A 13870-nucleotide genomic window follows, 5' to 3' on the forward strand; every position below is an offset into this window, starting at 1 on the left:
AACTCTTACCTTTTTCATCAGTTTGTTTGGAGGTGAGTGCAAGGTTTACAGGCACTAAAGCCACCCTGTACCCTTGCAGCTGTTCACTTCCCCACTTCTGCAGCTCAGTCAGTGGCTCAAACCCCCTCCCTTCCCCAGCTTGTTTGTTACCAGTCCTTACTACACAGGAAAAGGAGAGTTGGATTTCATTTAACCCTTTGAGCCTCAAAGTTTCTTCATGAGTTTCCTGTTTTGCTTTTAAAAGCCAGAGTTGTAACCATGCACACAGGGAAGAGCCAGATTTCGGATGATTTCCAGTTCCCTTTGCTGAGTGTGTCTTAATTGAAAACTGTGCTGCTAGTTATAGCCTGGGTGGGGCCCTTCATAACTACTTTTATTGTAGCTGCTGGCAGCCTATCAAGAGTCAGACAGTAATTCCTAGTTCCACTTACTGTTCATTTTCAATAAAGTCCCAAGTCTAAACAACAAAAAATTTAATTACATTTCCTTTGAAACCAGAGATGGGTCAGAACCACAAATCATCAGCCAGGAGTCCCCTACATGGGGGAAATTTGCATCTAAATCCAGCTCATAGCTAGGCTTCATCAGATCTCAGATCTGAAGTTCCCAGCATTATGGAGGAATTAGGCCTATATCCAGAGATTAATACAATAGGGTGTCAATATTCATGAGCCTAAGGTTCACAAATTCAAGTATTCCCAAGTGGCCGCTTCCCATGTGAGAGCTAAGTTGGAATGTTACAGCTTTGTGTGATTTCTTTAAACAGACATCCATTTGCATTCTGTTTCAAAACGGATTCCCTGTGTGCTTTCCATTTTTAAAGATGGCCGTGAGCTCTTCTTCTTCCCCCAAGCAAGCTGGGGAGACTAAGGCACGAAAATTAGGGCGGGAAGTGATTGTAGCCTGCCTGGAGACAAGAGCATATATAAAGGGGCAGAGCCTGCCCTTCAGGGCCTTTTTGCCTCAGTGTGGTAGCTTCCTCAGAGACACGCACTAGGCCCCCCTGGCAGAGCTGGTAGCTCAGGTGACAGCTACAGGGTGCTAGGCCTTGTAGGCCAGTCTGACAGCGAGAGCTAGAGAGAGGCCGGCTGATAGCTAGGGCAGCAGTTAGAAGATAGCTAGGCCTCACAGGTCACTCCATTTTAGTTTATTTTTGGTTAAAGAGACTTCATACACACACACATCCTGGAAGATCATTTCCTGTAGGCATTCCACACACAGGATGGCGAGTCAAGTGCAGAAGAAACAAGACAGAGGAAGATCATGCCCTTGCTCAATGGATCCAGTCACCGGCCCAGAACATCCCTGAAGGCTAAATCCCTGAGTTCTCCTTTGCACGGGAAATAGCATTGTCTGATTCATTTTCTTTCTGTAATTTCTTCTGAAGGTTTAACTAAGCTAACATCCGAGCCTTTATTTATTGTATTCTGTATGCTCTAGGGAGTCCTAGTTCAGTTACTGTGTTGTATATATTTAAAATAAAACCTTGTTATCCTTACTCCATTACCTTGTCCTACCTACATAACAACCGATGATAGAGGCGGAGGGGGTAGAGCCTTGCAGACCAGCCCATCCTCTGACAAGTTCTGTAATTCTTTCTGTCTCAAGCTAACACCCCGGGATAGCAATCCAGGTAGGAACCCTGGCTGCCATACAGTATTCATGAAATTCAACATTCGCAAGGCTTCTCAACACAGAACCCTTGCGAATGTTGAGACCCTACTGTATTGCAAGTCAGGCCCAGCTCTATTTGAAATGCTCTTTTCTCCTTTAACGTGCATCATGTAGTTAGCATCCCCCATGAAAAACCAGCTGGGAGAGCAACTTAGCAAACAACAAAAACAACTAAGGGGGGTAGGGGGGGAAGAAGCTGACAGGATATACTACGGGGAAAGCTTGTTGTGTCCCCAGTGACCATTTGGTACCGTTAATGGGATGACAGTGAGTTCTCACTTAAAGCTCTGTCTTTGCTCTTGAAAGCAGTTTCTTTCACCTGTTGATCTGGTTCGCTATTCAGGATAAAATAACTTTAAGGATCCAGATAATTGGTGCCCAAAGTGGGTTCCACAAGATCGATGATGCAATTCTCAATATTTCCAACCCCAAGCATAAACCAGGGCACAAAAATCATGACTAACAATTTTTGCTTTCTAGTTTAAGTCTTCATAGTCACACTTTTTAGTCTATTTGCAACCAAGAGAGTTAAGGATTGTCTTCTCTACTGCTTAAGGTGATGTAAATTACATCATCAACTTAAAATAGTGTCTACACAGTGGAAGACGCTCTCCCTTTAGCGTAGTACATCATCAGACGTTGCTACTATGGCTCAGCTGCACTAATGTAGCAAAGTAGTGTAGGGTAACCCAAAGAAACTTACTTTTAAACCAGAACTGAGATTCTCACACATCTCCAGGAGCTGGAGCTTTGGAGAAAACAAAACAAAAATCCATCCTGAGCGCTAGTCACATTACTTCTGCACTTGACAATTTTACAGCAGAGATTTTTGCCCATGAGACAGAGTACTTGATACCTACTGACACACAAATCTCAAATGGCGACTAGTGGTCAGTTACCGAACTGTTGGATGCTGTATGAGAGCCCAGGTAGAGGTTATTCTTTTCCCAGGGCCATAACCGTGTGAGTGTGTGTGTGTACGCAGAGCAGATACCTAGTGTGCAAAGCTGTGGGAGGTAGAAAAAAAAGAAAAACTGTAAGAGGGTGTAAAAAGCCTAATTTATACCCTGGCTTTTCCAGACTAAAAAACCCAACCCTATAGTTTCCCTCTAACTTACTATTGCATGCACAAAACACGAGAAAATGAATAGTAAGGTTTGTATGTGAGAGCGTCCAGTGTGTGTATCTGTAAAAGTCTGTACAGAAATGAAAGCAAAATGGCTGCCTTGCCCTATGGACTGTTTGGAGGCCTGGAAATGAAAAGATGCATTACACAAACCAATGCATCAATTACATAACCAAAAGGCTGTTCCCTCATCCATTCCTTCTCATCATGTTGCATACAAAAAACAATAATTTAATAACATGAAAATAATTTTCCTGTCCAAAGAGAAAATTATCTCCATATGTTCATCCAAATTCTCCTTTAAGCTGATGATCACTTTTCAATGTTGCCAAGTCTTATGATTTTATAACAAGTCTTGTGATCACCAGTCACTTAACTCCCAGGCTTTAGCATCATGTGCATACACCAGCCTGTCAGCTTGTAACATTTTTGGCCAGCACAGATGTGGAGAAAAATTTACAAAGAGTAGCCTTCAATCTGCCAAAGCCAGTAGGCAAATAAACAGAACTCCATATGCTTTATTTTATAGAGATCTCATGGTTTTAAGCCACTCTCATGATTTCTGAATGCCTGAATTTGGTGATACTGCCCTTGTGACACAGTAGAAGTTACACAAAGAATTTAGGAAAAAAGAATGTAATCGTCCAAACTGGAATCTACCCAGGACATAGTCAGGAAACAGCTGTGCCTACTATGCTAAAGCCGACACTGGCTGAACACAGCATTTGGAGATTTTTAACCATAAAGATTTAAGAATACTCCTTGGGGATGTTGAAAGAAAATCAGAACTCATGAGGGCTTTTACTCCACACTCAAACAATCTGAAACTTTGGTGAAGTTCATTTCTTCAATGAAAAAAACCCAAAGAAAACCAAAAACTGACCAAACAAAAAAGGCATTTTGACTTTCACTTCCTCAAACATAGCTTGTTCTTGGGGGATTTTGGTTCAGTCCCCACTCATGCCAGGAAGCCTAATGTAGGTTTCACAAGACAACTTGAAATTGCTAAATTTCCAGGCCAAAGTGGTACCCAAAGGATCCATTCTAACTTAAGTGACCAAATCATTGGGTGGTAAGGGAGCCACAAATTTCTCCATGGGGATCCCATGCTTGCTATTATAGTCAAAGTGAACATGGTTTCTGAAAGAGCAGTTGATTCCTGTGCGCCACGTTGTAAGGGCTGGAAACAGTTTTTCATGAAAAAAGAGGTGACAACATTCTCATCCAAGGTCGTTCTTAAATTCTGAAAGTGAACCTGAGATTTATGATTCAGCAAATATACTCAAACGCTCAGGATCTCACAAGTCCACCAGCCTGCTACCTTCAGGGGATGCATGTGTAACGCAGACAGACCTGGGTTGCTGGCACCAGGGATAGAACCTGTAAGCACAGGGTCTAAAGCCCTCCACTCTACCACATGAGCTAAAAGACAGCTGGCCCTCAGCCAAGGCTGTAGAACAGAGACTTCACTCACCCCAGATCAGGTCTCATTACCTCTGGGTACTACACATGGACAAACTTCTGCAGTGTAAGAGGAGCAACCACAAACAGGAGGAGATTTTGGGTCCTGTTCTATATGTTTAATGAAACGTTTTGGCATGAAACATGCTGTTAAGGAGATCCCTTCTGTTGTATTAATGTTCTCTTAAGGCAGGGGTCTGTCCTGCAGCAGCAATTCCAGCCTTCCAACAAGACCTCAAAGCACTTTTAATGGAAAAGAACCAGCAGATGAGGTCAGGGAGATTGATTTCTCCTTTGAGAAGGGGTGATTTATATAAAAATAAAGAGCCTGACAAGCTTTACACGTGTGAGCAGACTCAGTCCATCTCTAGCTGTTGTTTCTTAAGGTTCCCTTCATTATTTTAGCAGGATTCAGACACGTCCATGTACTTTGAGCAGGGAACTGAGAGTCAGGGCCTTAGTTCTAACCACAGCTCTGCTGTGACTCTCTTTATGATCCTGAATGCCACTTGATCCCTCATCTCAAGGATTCTCAACCCTGCCCTAAACTACACCCGGGGCTGTGAGGATTCATTAATGTTTGTGAAGCACTTTGAGCTCCTCAAACAAAAGCTGGAAAGTACTGAGACTTCCCTTGTAGATGGACTCTGCTGACAGATTACAGAAAGGTGAGCAACAACTTACTGTACCAAACAACAAGAAGTCCTGGGGCACCTTATAGACTAACATATTTTGGAGTATAAGCTTTCGTGGGCAAAGACCCACTTCATCAGATGATGAAGCGGTCTTTGCCCACGAAAGCTTATGCTCCAAAATATCTGTTAGTCTATAAGGTGCCACAAGACTTCTTGTTGTTCTCGAAGCTACAAACTAACATGGCTCTCTCTCTGATACTTGTACCAAACAAATTACTTTCAATAATTACTTTTAAGCAGGAGTCCTTGCATTGCTTGATAACTGCCTCACTACTCGTGTCAGTTCACAAGAGCATCTCGGTGGCCAATCTCCTATAGAGCTGAGGACTGACCCAGTCAAGGAAGAGTGATTAGTAGGATTAACGGAACTTGTGTACAATTACCCATTGTTACAGGCTGGGGACTGACTGGCTAAGTAGCAGTGCAGCAGAAAACGACTTGGGCATTCCAGTGGATGAGAGGCTGGATGAGTCAACAGTGTGCCCTTGTAGCCAAGAAAGCTAATGGCATATTGGGGTGCATTAGGAGGAGTACTTCCAGCAAATCTAGAAAAGTTATTATTCCCCTCTATTTGGTGCTGGTGAGACCATATCTGGAGTATGGTGTCCAGTTCCATAGAAAGGATGGGGATGCACTGGAGAGGGTCCTTCAGAGGGCAACCAAAATTATTAAGAGACTGGAGCACATGACCTACAAGGAGAGGCTGAGGGATTTGGGCTTATTTAGTCAGCAGAAGAGAAGAGTAAGGGGTAGGGTGACCAACGGTCTTGTATTGAGTGGGACGGTCCTGTATTTGGGATGTCAAAAAGGCGTCCCTACTTATTTTTTAAAAGGGACAAATTGTCCTGTATTCAGGCCCTCAGGAGTTGGGGTCGGAGCGCCCAGGGCTCGGGGGGTGCCAGCTCCCTGGGGCTTCGTACAGCCAGGAGGAGCCACCCCTCCTCCCCATATCTCCCTGTCCCCTATTTGGGACAGGGAGATATGGTAACCCTGGTGAGGGCTCATTTGATAGGAGCCTTCAACTTCCTGAAGGGGGTCTCTAAAGAGGATGGAGAGAAGTTATTCTCAGTAGTGATGGATGGCAAAACAAGGAGCAATAGTCTCTAGTTGCAGCAAGGGAGTGTCTAGGCTGGATATTAGGAAAAAACTATTTCACCAGGAGGGTGGTGAAGCACTGGAATGCATTACCTAGAGAGGTGGTGGAATCTCCATTTCCTGAGGTTTTTAAGTCCCAGCTTGACAAAGTCCTGGCTTGGATGATTTAGTTAGGTTTGGTCCTGCTTTGGGCAGGGGGCTGGACTCGAAGACCTCCTGAGGTCCATTTCTGCCCTAGGATTCTACGATTACAGTTATTAGCAGACATGTTCCTTCTGTGATACTTGGGTACGGGGCATAGCAGGTGTCCTCTCAGATTAGGAAAAGGGACTATAGGGTAGGGTACAACATACGAAAATACATTTCCATTAGCAGCAGGGCTACAACCACATTAATCATTCTCCTGCGCTTGGGCTCCGAGTATGGCAGAACAGCTGTTATTTTACTGTCCTTTGCACACATGGAGTTGGAATGAAACAGGAAGACGTCAGCCTAATAATTCCCACAACAGGAGTCTAAAGATAGGCTCCTCCATTCAGATTTAAATGCCTGCCTGATTTTCAAGTCATGAGCAACCAGTATTAACCACTGAGCTCAGTGAAAGCTGTGGGGCACTTAGCATTTTCAAACAAAACTTCCATGTGTTTGTTTTTCTTTTGCAATGGTGGGTTGTAGGAGGCCCTAATTCACATTGCCCAGGGTGGATACCAGCTGGGGGTCTTTCACCCCCCGACCCCCGCAGTAAAGTGCTGTAAGGCCAGGCTTTGTAGAGAGTGCTGAGTTTTCATTCCAGCCCACCACTTGCCCTGGCATGAGCATGTTGGTTGAGCAGAGAAGGCCATTGCTGGGTGCATGCTTTCGGCTTACTGCTAAGATACAAGGGCTGAGTGCTCCTGAAAAAAGCCATACTCCTATTCATTCCAGCCCCTGGAGGGCTGGGAGCAACCAGCAGTGTCGTACACTCAATTTTGGCAAAACGGCTGCTGTAGAGACAAGAACTACCAGACCAGGATCCTCATGGTACTTTCCTCTGAAATACAACCTTGAGCAATAGTAAATGAATGAGCTTGCTTGTAAAAATCTCAGTGCAGAGCCTGAAGCTGGAGGTGCCACTCTAATTCCCATTCACATCCTTCACTCAGGCACATCAAGACAAGACAGTCCAGTGAAGTCCAATGAAAGCAGTCAGCAGTGGCTACTGCCTGCACCACCTGGGATGAGTGATTGATATGAGGTGTAGAGAGATCATCTCAGCCCAGTACCTACTAGTTCAGGCCACTGGAGGTTCCCTTTTCACTAATGTGGTACAACTGCCACCTACAGCTGAGGAAGGTGATGGGTTCCACTGTCAGCTATGGGAACCAGCAAGACTCACATGCAGCAGCAGAGGCACAATTCCTCAAGCTGGCTAGAACTACTTTATTTTCAGGTATCCAATAACAAGGACAACCTGTGCGTTAGAGTCTTTGGCCGCATCTACACTACAAAGATAACTTCGAAGTTGCTTACTTTGAAGTACAACTTCAAAGTAACAAACTTCAAAGTTGAGCGTCTACACACACCCCACCTGGAAGTTAAACGTCGAAGCAGGGCACTGCTCCATTCCCAGGAATGCGAATAAGGACTTCAAAGTTGGGTTCCCTCTTTCGAAGTTAACTTCAAAGTAGCAGAAAACGTGCAGAGACACTCTGCTGGCTACTTTGAAGTAGCATCTAACTTTGAAGTTAGTTCCTAGCGTAGACATACCCTTTGAGTCAGATTCTCTCCCCTTCTCCAGGCCCATTCTGTCATCTGGGCTCCGACTCCTGGGCTACACTTTCCGAAGCACATGAACTGGCCTTTCGTATTGACAGAGTGAGGTGGTTGCTATGGCCACGCAGGTGATCGGCCTATCACCCTAGTTATTTTTAGCCCATTTGGTGGCCTTTGATAGGCAGAACAAGCTATCAAGGATCTGGTCCTTTCTGGCCTCAAGCTCTATGACTCTAGTTCCAACCAGCTCAGATTAAAATCCTGCCTTGCCAGGCCAGGAGAGGTAAGAAAAAGAAAAAAAAAAGCTTCTCACCCTTCCCTTAAAAGAAAGGAGGAGAAACATGCATGAACAATTTTTATATTAAAATTCCACACTCCATGACTAACTTTAACAGAAGATACTATTCTGCATCTGTGATTTCCTCCGACAACAAAACTGCAGAATACACTGGAGTGGGGGAAGTGACCTGCAGGAGATGGACACGTGAAACTTTGGATATAAAAACCCAGGCTCACTTCTAATCTCCTTTATTCTAGTTTTAAATCAGGGTAGCTACTCCTAAATTATACCCGCAAGAGATCAAGATAAGCATAAGATCTGTCTGCATGCGTTTTCAGTTCCTTTTTAAAAAATTAGGATACACTTCATGTCCCAAACCTGCTACCTTAGAACATTTATAGATAGTCATTTTGCCATTCCTAATGCTAGGATTTAGGGGCAGGTGATTCCCTCAGGTGCCAGGCTTGAGGGATGCTGAGGTTAGAGTGCTGCTTTTGTTTGTGACATAAGAGGAAATAGAATGTTTGAAATAAAACGTTTCAGGTATCGTGAGTGTGGATTCATGTTTCCACTAACTTCCTAGAATGTTCTGGGCCTTTGTGGAATACTGTGGTGGAACCTTCTAGATCTTCCTCAAACCACCTAGAATTACAGATTCTATTGTGCAAGTTTATGGTCTTACATAAGAGAGAAAAATCATAATATCAAGAAGTTATTCCAAAGTTTAACAAATTTGGGGAGGGAAGAGGGAACCAAAGATGCTCCTGATCTGTAGAGCCATTTGGTTTAGGGCTGACCCTGTTCCCAAAGACAGACTGACATGCTTAGAATTCCCATAATTTCCAACAAATTGATAATGGATTCATAGAACTGGTCTTTTTCTCCTGGTGTCAGGGATTTAAATATTACATAAAGTGAACCTGGCAGCCAGAGAGAAAAATCTCATTTAGAGTAATTAACCTAGGAACACTGAATAATCTGTGGGGTCTCTTGGTCCCTTTGCTGGTCCAGAAAGTTAAAACTGGAATAATTGTTTTTAGTGTGCACACACACACGTGCACAATGTGCATGAAGTGACATCACATCATGCAGAACAAACCCTCATTTACATTTTAAAAGTAGAAAAAACAAAGCAGAGGTGGATTTGGTTCAGAAAATTAATTTGAAGCGAAAACATCCACAAGAACAAACAGTAAGAAACGTAGGGCTGAAACCTGTGTTTCTTGTGCCTTGCAAACTCCCACTAGACTGCAAGGCATGCAAGGTCAGGCCCAGACATTTCTATTCTGGTTACACTTAAAACGTAAAGGAAAAAAAAATCCCTTATCTACAATGTGTTTTTCAAATACTTTAGTCAGCCTCACCCAAAGCAGAAGAACTAAAGCTAACCGCAGCCCAAATGAGACAAATGGAACAAACTATTACGGAATTAATCCTGCTTACACAGTGAACTCTAGCATGAAATCTATTCATAGTGAAGTAGAATGGGCACCAATTGCAGTTTAGACACAGCGGCTTTCTGCTCAGAAGTCCTGACTGCTAGAAATCAATGGAAGGGTTCCCTGGACTTCATTGGGGTTTGGATCAGCCTGGAGGGGGAAAAAAACACCTCTAACCACAGGTCTGCGAAGTAAGGGTGTGGTGGGGGTGCAGCACCCCCAGATTTTGCACCCAGCTTCCCATGCTCACAGGGGTCATCCACGCTGTCAACCCCCTGCCGGTTTCACCAGCATTGGATCCCCACCTCTGGGCGGACCTCCACAGGGTCCCATTGGCCCATCTGGCTTCACTCCATCTTCTGGGGTGCTACTGCCTGCCAGTCTCAGGGAGTCTACCAGCCCTGAAACTTCCACTGCCACCCAGGGTCCTACTGCTGGCCTGGGCTCAGCTTCTGGCTATTGCCCGGAGCTCAGCAGGTCTCCCCTGCTGCGGCCGCAGCCTACGGTAGCAAAAAGCTAGGGTTGCCAATGCTCCTGGACCTGATGGAGTGGGTGCCATTGCCACAAACTGACCTCTGGGCTGTCTGGTCCAAACAGGTGTGGTGGGAGGGCCTAACTCGGCACCTTCACCCTAACAATCATTCCAGCACCCCTGCTGACCCACTGAGGCGAGTCAGAGGATGGAGCTGATGCTTTCTCCTTAAACTCCCCCCACCACACAGCTTGCCTGAGCTGCCAGACATCACCTCTGCCTCCTCCCTTGAACATCCCTCTGCGTTAGAGGGGTTTGCATCTCTCAGCACTTCCACTGGGAAGCCAAAGCCACCAAACCTCTCTCTTCCAGCACAGCCTCTAAGGCGGGGATCAGCACCCTCCGGCACGGGTGCCAAGAGTGGCACGTGAGCTGATTTTCTTCGGCATGTGAGGCAGGAGCTCGGCCCTGCCCCTCCTCCCCCATGCAGCCAGGATCATGCTCGGAGCTAGGTCGTCTGTGGATTAACAGAAGACCAGATAACTCTACCAACCACCGCCTAAACAGAAAAGCTCTGCCTCTTCATTTATTAATGAAGCCGTTGTAAGTAGGACTGTTAGAGACTTTAAAAAAGTACACAGAGGTCAAAAGGTCAAATTTCACCACTCCGCCTCAGAACGGTTGCTGACCCCTGCTCTAAGGGCTCCCACCATTAGCCATTCTCCTGAGCTTCCAGGTCAGCGGTTCTCAACCTATTTACCATTGTGGGCTACGCATGCAACTCTGTGTGGCAGGGGTGAGCAAGCGGAGGGAATGAAATTTCTTAAGGAGAGGCGCAGCCATTTCCCGCTCCACGAAGATGCAATCTCATTAGCAGGAGAGGACTGCAAGTGAGGCAGATGTCCCGGCTGCTCTCTCTCACAATGGGCTGCTCCACCTGTGCGTGTGGGGGGGGAGATGCACTGCCATCTCCCCCACAGCTGGGCACCCAACCCCGCTCCTGTCCCGCACACAGACGAAGCCCAGCACACAGCCCAACCCTGGGATTACTCCAGCTGTCTTTGCACTGCCATTTGCTGGAGAGCAGGGCTGCCGCCTCCTCTACCCCTTCCCCTCCCCTCTCCTGCACTGCCTTGCCTGCACTCAGGTAAGCTGTCATGCACCAGCGGGACTGCCCCTGCTGCTGCTGCTGCTACTGCTCCAGGGAGTGCCCCAGCGTGGCAGCAAGCAGGGGGGCTGTGTGCGTAGCAGAGAGAATCCTTTTTAAACCTGGACCCCAGCACTGGGCTTGTGTGTTTCACGGAGACATTTAAAACCTCCCCCAACTCTGCTGCCTCCCAGCATCTGCCATCGCCTACGGAGCACGGCGGGTCACTTACAGGCGACACCCTGCCCCCCAAATGCTCACTTCCAGAGCCGTCTGGGGGAGAGGTGAGCTGCTAACTGCAGGGACAAAAATGGAGCCTGACATAAAACGTTTGCTCACCCCCGCTCTGTGTGTTGTTTGGGCAGCATCCACACACTGTACGCTACCTGTATTGACCTGAGGAAATGCTGCTACATGGGCCACAGGTGTGTGCTGATTGGGCTGTGGGTGGACGACCACTATTCTAGAAGCTCGTGCTGCTGATCAAAAAGACACCGATTTCTTCAAAAGGGAAGAATTTGACAGGATATCTAATCATCTGGGAAAACAAACCAACCTAAGAGCAGCACGCTGGCTACGAGAGGTGAGGACCTGATATTGGTGGTTTCAGAATTAAATTTCTTTTCAATTTCACTTCTCTGTCTGCCCTCCAGCCCTCACTGTGTGTTTGAGTTTGCTGCAAAAGAATAATAAGAGAGTTTTGACGGATAAAAGAAAGCTGATCAAAGTAGCACAGTTGATGTGAAGAAAGATTATCCTGGAACCATGCCAGCTATTATGTTTAAGCACTGAGGCTGTTTTCTTTACCCAGCTTCTCCCACGTTCTTATCTTCTACCCCTCCCGCTATTCATTGTATGGTCAAAAGTCACCTGGTCTTAGCTACATTCCGCACTGAGGGAACATCTACCATAGTGCTGGTGACAAGACAGACTGAAAGCAAAACAGGCTGCTGGCAGTGTTTTCTTCCTCCCCTCCCTCTTCTTCCTCTTCCTTTAACTCCTGGCCCATTAATACGCAGTTACTGAGACTTAATGTAAATTTGATGACAAAACAAAACCCTTCAGCTAGCAAGTGTTAAAGCCAGCCGAGATTTAATTCTAACACCCCAAACACTCCAAATCATCATCATCCGACTACACTGAAATAGAAACTTAGATGGAAATTCATGCACGCTTCACATTTCAGCTTGGAATGAGAAAAGGACAAGGAGGAGTGTAATAGCATTAATAGCCTCTGCCCTTTAGTAGCTAGTGCTTAGAACCATAAGGATAACAATACCACCTCTATAAGTATCTTTCAGTCAGTCAGTGAGGCAGTTTATACCTCAAGAGCAAGTCTGACTGTCTATTGCAGTCTAATGCCAGCACAGAAAAGTCCCGCATATACTGCAACAAAGTGAAGAAATGAGAAGATGATCTCTCTCTCTCTCTCTCTCCTCTATGCATTCACATAATCCAGTCCCTTCCAGTTCTTTTCACTCAGCTCTGTGCTTGCAAGTATTCCATGCCAGGTGTGCTAGTGTTCAGATTTTGATGGTCTCCTCTACAACTCAAATCTATGGCCCAGCTTATGGGCCAGCGACCATCTCCCTCCAGGATGAAATGTGCAATGACTACTAAGGGGCTTCATAGGGTAGAATCCAAGCTCCGCTTCTCTGAGACCTGACTCTCACAAACAGGTGATTCCTTTCGGCGTGGGGAGGATGGAGTCCAGACCAGGCCAGCGATGTTGGGTTGTACCTCTTCACAGCTGCCTGTTGAGCTTCTGTGCTTGTCGTTCCTTTGCCTCAAAGGCAAACTTTGTATCCTGCAGCTGAGCAATGGTCTCCTTGGCTTCCTTCAGATCCTGGCAGATGTGCTCATACTTCTGCATCAGATCCTTGTTCTCCCGGCGCAGCTCCTGAACGACCTCGTTCACCTCCTCGGTCTGCTTCGTGCAGTGGATCTTCAGCTGCTCCACCTCAGACAACATGATCTCCATGTTTTTCACCAGTGACTCCAGCTTCTCCTTCGACATCGTGTCTGGTACGGTTCCGTTCAGCTGGCCTATCCCGAAACTGCTGGGGGCCAAAGACAAGTGCCCGGAGTTACATGCACCAGGAAGCCTGGCACTCCCACTCCTGCTGTCTCTTCTTATACTCTCCTCTGCCCGTTCTCCCCCTTTCCCTCCCCCAAAGCATCTCTAATCTTCTTTGCTTTGCTAATCTGCTTATTTTCACTGCATGGTAGAAATCTGCTGAAGGGCCGACAACCCTGCAGTAACACCTGTGCTGTGTAGCAAAGAGCCCAATAACATCCACTATCATGTAGCCTCTCAGATATGCCCATCGCTTGCCCAGGAAATTCACAGAGGGGCCCTCTGCAGTGTCCAATGCAAGGGGACTAAAGGCTCTCATTGCTCAGCCCAGGTCTGCACGAGGGGATAAAAATCGATTTTATATGTGCAAATCCAGCTACGAGAAGTGCATGGCTGGAGTCAACTTATCTAAATTTGATTTTTGGTGCTGTCCCCACAGCAGGAGGTTGGTGAGAGAAACTCTCCCGTCAACTTCCCTTACTCCTCCAGACTACCAGCCTTGGCAGTGGCACCATCACAGTTTGATTTAGCATGGCCCCACTCCCATCCCTAGACTACCTCCCCCTCCGCTGCCTAAAGCTTTGGGAGGAGTTAGGGGTGCAGGCTCTAGGACAGAGTTTTGGCCCTGGCTCTGGCCTGGAGCAGGTGTGGG

The 13870-nt window shown here is 46.4% G+C and overlaps 1 protein-coding gene across 2 annotated transcripts in view; it reads right to left on the reverse strand.

The window, feature by feature from the left end:
- Positions 1-84, reverse strand: part of PAPLN (papilin, proteoglycan like sulfated glycoprotein) — an 88978-nt gene extending 88894 nt beyond the window's left edge. For both annotated transcript variants that reach the window (XR_012645958.1, XM_074997105.1), the window contains exon 1: positions 10-84. Coding sequence is in view for 1 of the 2 variants with exons in the window: in XM_074997105.1 (XP_074853206.1) it covers positions 10-18 (9 nt within the window). In the remaining variant the exon portion in view is untranslated. The remainder of the gene's footprint in view (positions 1-9) is intronic.
- Between the last annotated feature and the right edge of the window lie 13786 nt (positions 85-13870).

The sequence above is a fragment of the Carettochelys insculpta genome, chromosome 6 (genome assembly GCF_033958435.1).
Source record: "Carettochelys insculpta isolate YL-2023 chromosome 6, ASM3395843v1, whole genome shotgun sequence".
NCBI classification, from domain to species: Eukaryota; Metazoa; Chordata; order Testudines; family Carettochelyidae; genus Carettochelys; species Carettochelys insculpta.